The sequence below is a fragment of the Poecile atricapillus genome, chromosome 10 (genome assembly GCF_030490865.1).
Source record: "Poecile atricapillus isolate bPoeAtr1 chromosome 10, bPoeAtr1.hap1, whole genome shotgun sequence".
Classification (NCBI taxonomy): Eukaryota; Metazoa; Chordata; class Aves; order Passeriformes; family Paridae; genus Poecile; species Poecile atricapillus.
In genome coordinates, this window is record NC_081258.1 from 12,823,643 (window position 1) to 12,835,664 (window position 12,022).

A 12,022-nucleotide genomic window follows, 5' to 3' on the forward strand; every position below is an offset into this window, starting at 1 on the left:
CTTCTTATAATTACTGCAAGACTTTAAGGGAAAAAATTGAATGTATTCTTCAAGTTTATTGCATCCTTCCACTCAATAAAGCAGAGCAAATTCCTTTTAAATTCATTATACTACTTCAGAATTAATAGAGGGACTGGCAACTTTAAACTTAGCTGGTGAGAGTAGCCTACAGCTAATTTCCTGCATAAAAATAAATTTGTTTAGTGTTGTTCAGCAGCAGGTAGTACATGAAACACACAAACAGAGCAACAATTGTCATGGTTTGTCTGTCCAGTGACAATCTGTGAAACATATAAAACAGACCATCGTGACTCCAGGCTGTCTTAAAGATGAAACTTCCACCTTATTTCTTTCTCTGGTTCATTTTAATTGGGACTGGATCTTTGTGCAACAGAGTAAACAATAGCTAACTAAATGCTTTAATTCTTCCTAGGAAAGAATGCAAACATACAACCTTCTGCCATGACAAAGATCTGTCCAAGCCACTCCACTTGAACATTTTATGACCATCTACGATTAATTATTTCTTAGATGGAAATTTGCAACACTCGATTATTTGCATGCTTTCCAGCTATGGTATCTACAGCATCTAATTCAGGTAATGCATTAAGCATAAAAGGCAAGACCATGGCTCAGGCCATCTGAATGTCACAGCAATCAGGTCACAGGCTTTTATCTTCAAAAGCACAACCTGTTTTAATAAGGGAGTGTTGAAATATGCAGAGTACTCCACAAATAATCTACTTGAAGGTAGACTTGTATAAGATAAAGCACCCCAGTCCAGCAATGTAAGAACTTCAGAGTTTGTAGACTTACTTTACTACTACATTATGTGCCAGGAAACTGCTAAATAAAGAAACACTTACTGAGATAAACTACATTTTCACTTTAATATGTGTGAAAGAGGCCATAGCTACCAAAACCAACAAAATAATGCAAAAAATATGCATATATTGAAAAATATTTTATCATTTGTTAGCACAGATTATTCACAAGTCTGATTTTAAGCAGAAAAAAATTTCCAAATACTACCAACACAAAAAAAAAATCCCTCCTCTGTCAATCTTTTAGCTGCATTTCAAGCAGGTTTACAATGGTGCCTCACACTCCTCACAGGCTGCTTGCTATCAGCTCACAGAGCAAGTCATTACAGCCTGAAAGACAAGGTTGAACATAATTTCCAAACTCTAGGTTTTAATTAATGCCATGACTGCAAAATTTCCCAAAGTCTTGATATAAGCACAAGCTCTCTTTCAGTTTTCTATACCTCCCCCACTCACCTCTGTTTCAAGGACAAACTTTCATTAGCAATGTGATCTTTAGCACTGGCTCTGTTGACTGTAATGCTTGGTACTGCTCTATTTACTCAACACTACCTCATTGTTTGTAGTGCAAGTTTAACCTGTTGTAGGAGAATAACCAATGCCTGCAAAATTTAAGCATTTTTTTCTAGTAGGTTGTTTCTCAAGTTGCTTTTGTAGCAATACACAGGGACAGTGAAAAGATGAGGCAACACCAAAAGAATGAAGATACTTGTCATTCATAACCTAGTTTCCTGCATGATTTTCTCATATTCCTGCCTCTCCATTAAACTTGTACTGTAAGAATATCATAAGCATGGACTTTCCTGAATAAACCATGAAATAGATGAAGTATCTTTGCTTATATAAGAATCCAAGTGATTCTTGATCAAACCCTTACAAATATCAGCAAGTCAAACTTCCTTAAATTAACTCTGCTTAGCTTTGTAAATGGGGGAGTTTTCCCTTTCTTGTACAAACATGCTTTCACAAATACAAAAAAGACAAGTGGAGTAAGATCCCTAAATCAGTTTGCCTTGCTGTGTCCTCCCTTTCAGGTAACTTACTGTTTCCAAAGCAAGTTCTCTGACTGAAAAGGCTTGACATAAGTGAATGTGAAGCAAGTCACAGCTTCTTGTGATCAAATCTTAGCATCTGAGACATAGACAAAGGGTCTTGATTTATATTTTCTTTTGTTTCTTTAAGCATAACCACAAGAAGAGCAGTTTTCTTCTGCACTTCATATTTACAAGGTGCCATTTCACATGCTTTACAATAAGCTGAAGTCCACCCTCCGTAAGTTTAATTCTGCTGTAAGAAATAACAACGAGACACTCAAGTTATTAATCAAGCAAACTGCAAAACTCGATCACAGTCATATTCTTGTGGCAACTGTGTGCTTCCAACTATGTATCTCTCACTGACCCCCTCCAATCCAATGGTATTTGATTCAGGAGGATTGGTGTGTTATAAAATGTTATACAATGTCTTGTGTATTTCTTAAGCTGCAAAGTTAACTTAAATCAACTTTCAGCTACAATAAAGTCCAGTTACACAGCAAAACTTCCGCAGGGTTTTTTTCACTTCTATTTTTCAAGTTGCATTACTATAGTCCTACCTTCCTCTTAGTGCAATTCACTGCAAGAGACTTACTTACCAGGAAAGCAAACATCTTTACAGAAGTTACAGCAGAATTAATTTCACACACTGCCAATGTCAACATAGCTCATTGTAATCTTAAAGCAAATGCTTACATTTCTCTAGAACAAGAGCCAGAGAATGGAAACCTCACTAATTAAGTTTTGATTTGAATTCAATAAGAATTATAACACAATTCAGAGACTATCCTAGAGCTCTAGTAACAGAACTGGTCATTTTAAGCTAACAAGAGTCCATAATCATCACAGGAGTCAAGTTTTTGCAAAAAGGAATACAACTGTTTCTTAACCTTAAGTTTCTAACCAATATTTTAGTATTAACAAATCATCCATTTCTCAGTCCTTTTTGTCACATTCTGCCCACTGCAGCTCTACAAAGAAAGGCAACAGGAAGAAAAAGAAACTAAAATATTTTGAAATGGAAGTCTGGGGGAAGTGGGACAGTCAGTTTTAATTGTTTTATTTTGTCACTCATCAAAAGGAGTGATCATCTGACTTTCAATTCCCAATACCTTTTGCTTAATATTTATCCCATGACTCACATCTACCTTCACAGTATGAGGATTTAATGAATGAGGGACAAATAAGCAAAGCAGCTGTTTGTGAAGAAGAAAGCAAGAATGGATGCCATTGTATAAAAGTACACTGGAGCAAGCTGTGAACAGTTTAAAGAACATCACCACAGATTTATCAGAGGAAAACACTGAAACCTGGTTTGTAGAACAAATGTGACTTCTGACTCAAGACTCTCTTAGAACATATCAAGGTGTTTTCAGAGCGTCAATATTTCCCCCCTTTTATTGGAATAAGGTTGTAGCTAACAGCTACAACATGACATCTCTGCAGGAAAGAAAAAAGCTTTTCCAGAACAAATAGGAGATGGCAAAGACATGAATGTGAGGGAGAATTACTGTTAATGTTTCTAATGAAGAGACATAAAAGTTCCACTTTTAAGCACAGAAATTATAAAATGAGACAGGGCTGACATTATATTGCTAAAACATTAATTTTTAATCAGCATTTTTAGTTCTGGCCACAGCACTGCTTTGTTAGTAGTATCAATTCCAGCATCTGTGCATCAGTGTGAAACCAACTGCTCAGCAAAGAAGTGCTGCAACAGATTGACAGAGATATTGCTCTCGTCTGGCAGCACTCAGCTACCCAAGAACTTCATATATAACTTAACAGTGTTGATGTGTAAAAAGGGGGGGAAAAAAATCAAATAAACCAATATACATATTGAAGAAGTGTGCACCCCTCTCAAAATGCTACCAGACGAAACAGCACAGGTTTGCAGACAATGCAGAGTATCCTCACAAAGTTTTCTAAGCTGCTTCCATGTTAACAGCAAGAACAGATAGATGCACTGCACATAAGTTCAAAATAGTAGAATACAAATCATAAAATCATTTAGGCTGGAAAAGATATTCAAGTCATTGAGTCCTACCATTAACAGTGCCAAGTTGACCACTAAACCTTGTCACTAAATGCCACATCTACACATTAAAATCCTTTATGCTTCATTTATTCCTCAGCCACTTTTGAAAACCCTGACAATAATTCATTAACACACTTCCAGTGATTTTTTCAGTAGCTACTTAGAGCAAGTTAGAGGAAAGAAGTTCAAAGTCTCTGAGAATCATGCAATCTAGCAATCTTTGTGTTAAAATGTTTCTACCCTCTATTTTGCTGTCTTTCAATTACTTTAAAAAAACCTGAAAGAGCAATTTCAAGAGAAATTCAAGTATTCAGACATAATATTATGGCTGTGGAAACATCCAAATGTATTAGTTTTCAAATACGGCACAACATCACTCCCTGTGAAGACAGGCACTTCAAGCTATTCTGGAAGGTCAGAGTAAAGTTTATTTGTCCATACATGCTAATCCCAGATTTGGTAATTAATTGTAGTGTTCAGCTTCTCCAGAAAAAGCAGTAACATCTGCCAGCATAAAAAAGTCTGCTCATCCTCATCCTCAAAGCACTGGGCCAGATTATTCACTTCTCATGAATATTAGCACTTCTAGTTTTAAGAGAAGATAGCCCAGCTTGCCAAGGCTACGCACTTCGATGCCTATAAGGAAAAGAATATGCAGCTTTAGACAAATTCCTTATCTATTTCTCTGCTCATTCTAAAGTGAAATGTACCTAAATACAGAAACAAAGCAAGGGAACCTTCCTATTTCCTACAGAGAATATTTGAGGAATTCAGACATAAGTATTGCAGCCTTTGGAGAAGGTAAGGTCACTGCTTTTCCATATGACCTAACAGAACATAAGTGCTGCCAATAACAAATGGATTCATGTGATCTACACATGTATATTTCTGTATATTCATATATATCTGTATTTAATATACATAACAGAGGAACTGTTTATGCTATCAAGTCTTCTCTGGGCTTTTTGAGGGAACAGATTTCAGTGTTTAAATAATAATGTAATGGGCTACAGAACTGGGCAGCACTGAGGGTTTGTAAAGGGAAAAATAGTTTATCTATGCCATCAACAACAGAATTGCAGCTAAGATTCTGAAAAAAGAGTTAGGCATAGCTAAAAAAAATAAATCCATATTATAATATCCTACAGCTACAGGAAGCATTAGCACATTATTAATTCCCCACAGTAAATACTGATGATATTCCAATAATACGTATGCAACATAATTTAACCAATCCTCATCTACATTTATCAATGAAAATAGGGAGCTACTGGATGTTAATGAATGTGAAAACTCTACATAAGGCTACCTGCACACAGGACACTCAGCCCTCCTGTAACAGCAGGAATCGATCACTTGGCTGCCCTGACAACCTGAAGGCTCTTGTGTCTATCAGGAAATCCCCATCACTCACTGCTGATGCCAAGACTACAGTTTCATATAAACTGCTCAGTGCCCTACCTTCTTAAAATACTACCCTCTTTTCACCCACACCTTAGTGCTACAGCTGGCCTTGGGAAAACTTCCTAATCTTCCACGTGTGTATCAGACAGAACTGCTCCAAAACAGAACTGCCTTCAGCTCAGAACAGTGCCCTGGCTCCAGTTCAATGTGCAGCCCCAAAGACTTTTGTACCGGCAGAATGCAGGTGAGGGAGGGCCATGCAGCGGCACCTCCCTAAGGGAAAGGTGCCAGTGCACTGTTCATACTAGAGCAGCTTGAGCACACAATGCAGGGGCAGAAATAGCTTAAGCTGGTATCGCCATCAAACATGTTGGATCATGAAAACACAACCAAAGGGTGTAGTTTCACAGGACGTGAGCTTGGACAGCAAAGCAGTTTAAAGTTCCCACCCCACCTGCTCATTTCAGTGATCCTCCTTACAGCACAGCTTCACAAAGGGTTTTACTGACACAACAAAAAGATGGCAAACTCTGGCATAGAAGCAGGGGAGAAGCTGGCTTCACTGCTGAAGCCAAATCTTGTGAAAGGACACCCTAAGTATTTGTTGTGGAAAGAACAGCCTGTCTAGTAACACTTGCCAAAGACTTGCTAAACACCTGCTCCAAACCATCAGAGCTCAGATCCAGCAAATACTCCAAACTCTGTTAGAAGTTTTATTGAAGTGATGCAGTCACCAAATCATCTGAAATCAGAAGACCAACTGTAAGACTAAAAAAAAAAACCCTTTCACGCTACAATTTCAGATTTTTTCTGCAATTTGAAGACTGAGAGATGTATTAAAAATAAATTTAAAAAATCTTTTATCCAAAATGAAGGTATGACATCTGGCAAGGGAGCCAAGAAAACTTTCTGCTAGCACTTTGTGAAGAAGCTGCAGAACAAGTTTCTCTTAAAAAAAAGGGTTGTAACCGGTTTATCAGGTTAGAGGAATTCATGAGTTCTTCCACCTCTTCCCCCCCATCCCATTTGTTTCCAAATGCTCCTTTAACCAGTTTGTTTCTTGCTGAATTTGCTGAAAATAAATTACACCTGCAGCTCAGTTGGTTGATCAATAGGCATCCAAACATGCTTGAGGGAACTGGAAATTTGCTTTCACCTGATAAAGTGGCAACCACTCTGTATTTTCACTTTGAGTACTATTTAGGGGAATGTGCAGGGGGGAAAGGCCCAGTTTTGTCTTTCTCTGTTTAAGAATACAATTTAAAATATTCACTGATGTATTTGATTCAATATATTCTATCAGCAAGACTAGGAGAGTCTTTTAAACCAATTTTGAATATTTAAATGTCAATTCATAGATTAAAATGGAATGCTTTCAGTAGGTCCAAAAGCAAAGCTAGGTCTCACATGAGAATGTCTCCCTTTTTATGTGTATCGTTCAAAGAAGAATGGTAATTGCAGCTAAATACTGCAGACAGTTCTCCAAAATTATTAGCTCTTCTTAGACTTATCCTTTGTCAGGAAGACATGCAAATATTGCCTTGCAAAAGTAAAGTAGCATGTCTTAAGGCAAGCCATGCTGATTCAGACAGGTTTTCTGTATGGGAGGGATTAAGAAATCAACACTTTCAACTTCATATGGGATCTTTAACTTAGAACCCCTGTGGCTACAATCAGAGAAGCACATGAGGATGTCAGCTTTTTGACGACAGAGTAATAAGGCTGAGAGAAAGGCAAAGTTCATTCTGGTTTTGCTTGTTAAAAGCAAGGTGCCATTCCTGCAAGGTTTCAGAGAGCAACCTGAGAATAATTGCTCTCCCTTAAAAGCTTGCAAAGTGGGAAACTATAAAGCTACAGCAGTTAACTAGAAAAATATAAATAACATGCTAATTAAGCCAGTCCTGTGATTTGAGGATCTGAACAATGATACCTGGTAAGAATGTCCCAGTCATGCAGGAAGAAAACTATTCCCCTTGGTAAGTAGTGTAGCTGATGCATGTTTAGAGGCCTAGATCATGGGCTCAAGGCGGTTCCAAACACACACTTGAACAAGAGATCTCTCCCTTACTTTATTAAATAAAAATCCTCACAGTTTTCTACTCAGTAGCATTCTGCAACATCTCAGCAGCTGCAAGTTCACCATTACTTGTCTCACGTCAGAGGTATGTTACTAATGCCATTTTGAACTGAAAACAGCAAGCAAGGTGCTCCCAAAGGACAAACATTTTATGACTTCAGGTAACAATTTCCCTGACATCCCTCCACCCCCAGAAAGAAAAGCTGCACATCACGTTGCACATCACCTATGAGAAAATACAGATGGATCCCATAACTGCAGTAGAACCCATGGAATCAAATGCTTGTTACCCTGGACAAGTACAATATTTAAAAGCTTGTAACAAAACATACAGAGCATATGCTGCAGCAACCAAACTGTTATTTCAGGGCACTGTGCTTCTTCAGAACCTTACCTTGTAAAATTACAACAACCAAAACTTATTGATAAGGAACCCTATTTCAGAATATTTCTTAAAACAAACTCAAGTATTAAACTCAGATTAGAGGCCTTTAGTAGACCTCATCATTGATGTGCACAGCAATAGAAGGAGACTTGCTGTGGTCAGGGGAGTAACTCCAGACCCACAGAAGCTGATCTACTGTTTACCAGCTACAAATCACTGATTCAGAACCACAGAATGTTTGAAGTTGAAAGAGGCCTCTGAAGCATGGATAAAAGTTACAATGGATTTGTGCTCAGTGATTCTCACTTCCTTCTGCATGTAGAGACTGGGAACCCAAGGCAAAAAAAACCAGAAGCAGGCACCAAAACTTTCATTTACATGACTGAGATGTGCTAAGGTGAGCAATTTTCAGCTGCATCATCAATTTTCTACCACAATCCAGGCAGGGTGTGGAAAGCTAATTTCACATGCTCTATAACTTTATCTCAAATCAAGGTACAAGTCTACTTCCTTTTCCTCCTCCTTTTCAAATAACCACCTCAGCTACCTGTTTCTTTTGCTAATCAAAATGCTTAACTGAGAAGGAAAAAAACCAAACCAACAAACAAAAAAAACCCCTGTATGTTACCTGACTCATCCTTAAAACACATGATGCAATTAAAATATCCTGTGGACTTGTCTTAAAAAATGCAGGAGAGGATCTACTATCAAAGAATATGGAGTTTTGCTTTTTGCCACTACTGCAAGTGGGAAGCTGAATTGATTCTCTCCTAATTCCCACAGGAGTCAGGACACAGATGGGAAAGGAGTAGAGTTTAGGTGAGGTGTGTTCCAGAGGACTTATGATGGAACTGGCCACATCACAACTGGCACCCAAAAATTAACAGCAAAATCATTATTTAGTTGCATAGATATGCAAACAAAAAGGAAAAATATTGTTATTTTTCAAGAGTCTCTACCCACCTACACACAAAGATACTATTTCCTTTTATTTGCTAAAGCAGACCCACCTACAGTGCAATTTACAGCAATAAGATACAATCTCTCATAAAGTATTGAGTATAATTAAAGTGTGTCTGTTATAAAGGTAAACAGAGTGTACTAGGCTAAGCTGTTCCAGATGTCTTTAGTGCAAGATCTGGGACAAGATCAAACCTGCAGCTGCACATTTTCTCAGGGGTTATTATGGAGCTTTAAAAAAAAAAAAGAAAGAAAATCACCTCTTGGTCCTAGACTCCAGCAAAAGAAATGCAAGTAGAACAAATGCCACTGCAGTCAATGCTGACAGATTTTAAGCCACATAGAATTTATGTTTTTCAAAGACACTCCAGAGTGTAGTGTTAACCATGCAGTATCAAAGAGAATTAGGATCAAGTCTGCCAAGTTATCTGTGTCACCAGAAGTTACAGCAACATGAACCTGTTCTACTGCCTAAGCAAGTTTCTTGCTGAAACACACCTACGAATGATTCAGACAAGGTGTGGAAAGCCAGGTTTATATGTTACACAAAAATGCACTATTGTATTTTTCCATTCAAGCACATTTCATGTATAGAAAGGACAGTCAAAGCAAGCAAACTTTTGGGAACTGCATTATGTATACACTATTCACACTAAATTTTTTGAAGTAGCTTAAGTTCTCTTGAGCAAATTTTACTGTCTCAGTGTGATATTAAATGAGTCAAAGAGCAAAAGTACAGAAATCATTAAAAAATTAAACCAAATCAATTTATAATCCTCTCATTAGGCTCATCTGGAAAAGAGTGATACACAACAAGCATATCTGATGCTACATGAAAGATTTTGAAGATTTCAGCTGATTTTAAGAAAAACAAATGAGGAAAAGTTTTTAAATACACATTAGAGCAGTGAACCTGTAGATTAGAATGTACCATGTGAAGTTTGAAAGTTTGATTAGCACTCCTATATTAGGCAGTATTCTTACTGGCTAACTCTTTTAAGGCTTAAGAGAAACTTAGGATAAAAGCAGACCTATCAAAACAACCAGAAGTCAGATCTTTCAAGGACTTATAACATCAGCTCAAATACTCTGGTATCATACATAACAGTTTCAGAATTATGAAGTTCCCATTTCAAATGGTTCAGGTCTCTTTCGGGTTAGCTTAAAAACAAGCATGAAAACTTGCTAGTGATTTCAAAGTGAAAGACAAAACTAAAGTCTGTTTCCTTTTTCAAATCCATTAAATTTCGTTCACAGGCTTCACCCAGAAGAGCTCCTGCTCCCAAAAGCAACACCTCACCTGTTGAAGAACCCGGTCCAGTGGTTCAGCTTTGCCCAGTCCCTCTGGTGTTAAGCCACTGACTTCGCGACACTGGTCACTTAAGTCCAAGTTGTCTGCTTTCACCAGGGATTTGTGTAGTGTCCCTACCTAAAAACATTTAAGAAAATATGGACAAAAGTGAGGAACAATCGAATTAGCTCTTCATAGCAATGTGTTGAGACTGAAGAAAAATCAGAAAGGTGCAGTATCCCCTCCGGATAAATGCCAGGAGAAAACGCATTTGTCTATTTCACAAATCGAAACCTTTGGCCGCGGTTTCTCTCCCTCCCACCCCGGAGAGCCACGCTCTCTGCCTCGGAATATCCGAGCCCATTTTCATGGGAGGCCTTTTGCAGTTAGCACCGACTACTGTGGGAGTTGTTAAGTGGAAAGGGAAGATCACTTAATATTAAGGCAGTGTCACGAATCCACTTATGAAATTGATAGTCCTGTTTGTTTTATTAAAGCCCTTCATCTCTAGGGGGTTATTTATGATAGGGCTTTTTGGGAAGAAAAAAGATTAGAGATGACTTTTAGGTTGGCCTAAAAATTAAAATAAGTCAATATTCTCTTGAAGGTTATCCAAACATTGGTTAAACAAACGAAAAACAGGCCCAAAGGGTCCAACGGTGACCGAGAGCCGGCTCCCAGGGAAGCGAGCACACCCGGAGCCACCCGGGGCAGCTTTTTGTTTTAAAGCTTCAAAAGTCCGTAGACATCCTCGAAGCTACGCACGATTTAAGGCGGATGGGGCAGTGGAGTGTGGAAGAGGCCAAACTTTCTTTAAAAGTGACTTCTTCCCCCAAGACGGAACAAAAAGGAGCTTCCCGAGCGAGCGCCCCGGGCAGGGAATGACCCCCGGGCACGGCCCCGCGCCTCCCCTCCCTCGGTGCATTTGTGAAATGAACAAACGGCTCCGGGCCGGCGCCGAGGGGCCGGGACAGCCCGCTCGCCCCGCGCCGGGGAACGCGCCCTCGCCCCGGATATCGAAGCCATACCTTCTTGCTGTGTAGATCCACAACTTGCCACACCAAGAGAATTAGTTCCCTCTCATCCGAACCCAGTTTAGCCCCATATGCACCAGCTGTTGCCCCAAACAACACCACCAAAGAGTCACTGTGCGAAGCCGTCATGACCACAGGGGGAAACAGCTACAATCAAAAGCAGAGGTCAAAAAAAAAAAAAAAAAAAAAAAAAAAAAGAGAGGAAAAAAAAAGCAAAAGAAAGACACACTAACAAACAAGAAAAAAAATAAAACCAAAAAAACCCCACAAGGCTCACCCCCTACCTCCAAGTAATCACAGAGAAAAGGAGCGAACGAGGAGTCACAATATAAAGAGAAGAAAAAGAGCTATTTAGGAGGTTGGGTATTTGAGAAAAAAAAAAAAAATGGAGAAAGAAAGCTCCCATCTCTACCTGTTCCCGGTGATCTCTTCCCGGGGCCGACTGGAAGGTGAAATTAGCAAGCTGTGGGTTTCTTTCCCTCTAACATCATGGCAGAAACTCAGTCTGGGCTTGGGCTTTTTTTTTTTCTCTCTCTCTCTTTTTTTTTTTTTTTTCCTTCCCTCTTCCCCTTCCCCTCTCCTGAGTTACCTGCCCTTGGTGCAGCTCATGTGTCTCTAGTCAATCTCCCAAAGGGACAAGGCCATTGGGCCTCTGGAAAAGGTGTAGGAGGGACGCAGGGAGAATCAACGCCTGGCTGATCTGGCCTGATTGGTTTTTGAAGGAGATCAGAGGCAAACTCCCTTTCTGTCTTTAATTCTGCCTGCAGGAAGTGCCTGTACCTGCTTTCAGTTCCCGGGATCCCGCCCAGCGCTGCGTGCGGGGCACACGGCGCTCTGCGCGCCCCGGCCCGCGCCCGGTGCGGGGGAAAACCCAACAATATTCGAGTACAGGTGCTAAAAAAAAAACCCATTATGACTTAGCATTAAATTCCACGAAAGAAAAGTCTTTACCTGCTTCTCAGTAATTGCCTTTTG

The 12,022-nt window shown here is 39.3% G+C and overlaps 1 protein-coding gene across 7 annotated transcripts in view; it reads right to left on the reverse strand.

Moving 5' to 3' along the window:
• Window positions 1-11,774, reverse strand: part of ESRP2 (epithelial splicing regulatory protein 2) — a 41,892-nt gene extending 30,118 nt beyond the window's left edge. For 6 of the 7 annotated variants that reach the window (XM_058846063.1, XM_058846064.1, XM_058846061.1 and 3 more), the window contains exons 1-3: window positions 11,460-11,626; window positions 11,042-11,194; window positions 10,023-10,151 (exon numbers count right to left, since the gene is read on the reverse strand). In XM_058846063.1, coding sequence (XP_058702046.1) covers window positions 10,023-10,151; window positions 11,042-11,176 — 264 coding nt within the window. In that variant the 5' untranslated portion in view covers window positions 11,177-11,194; window positions 11,460-11,626. The other variant, XM_058846062.1, reaches the window with a different exon arrangement.
• Window positions 11,775-12,022: the final 248 nt, after the last annotated feature.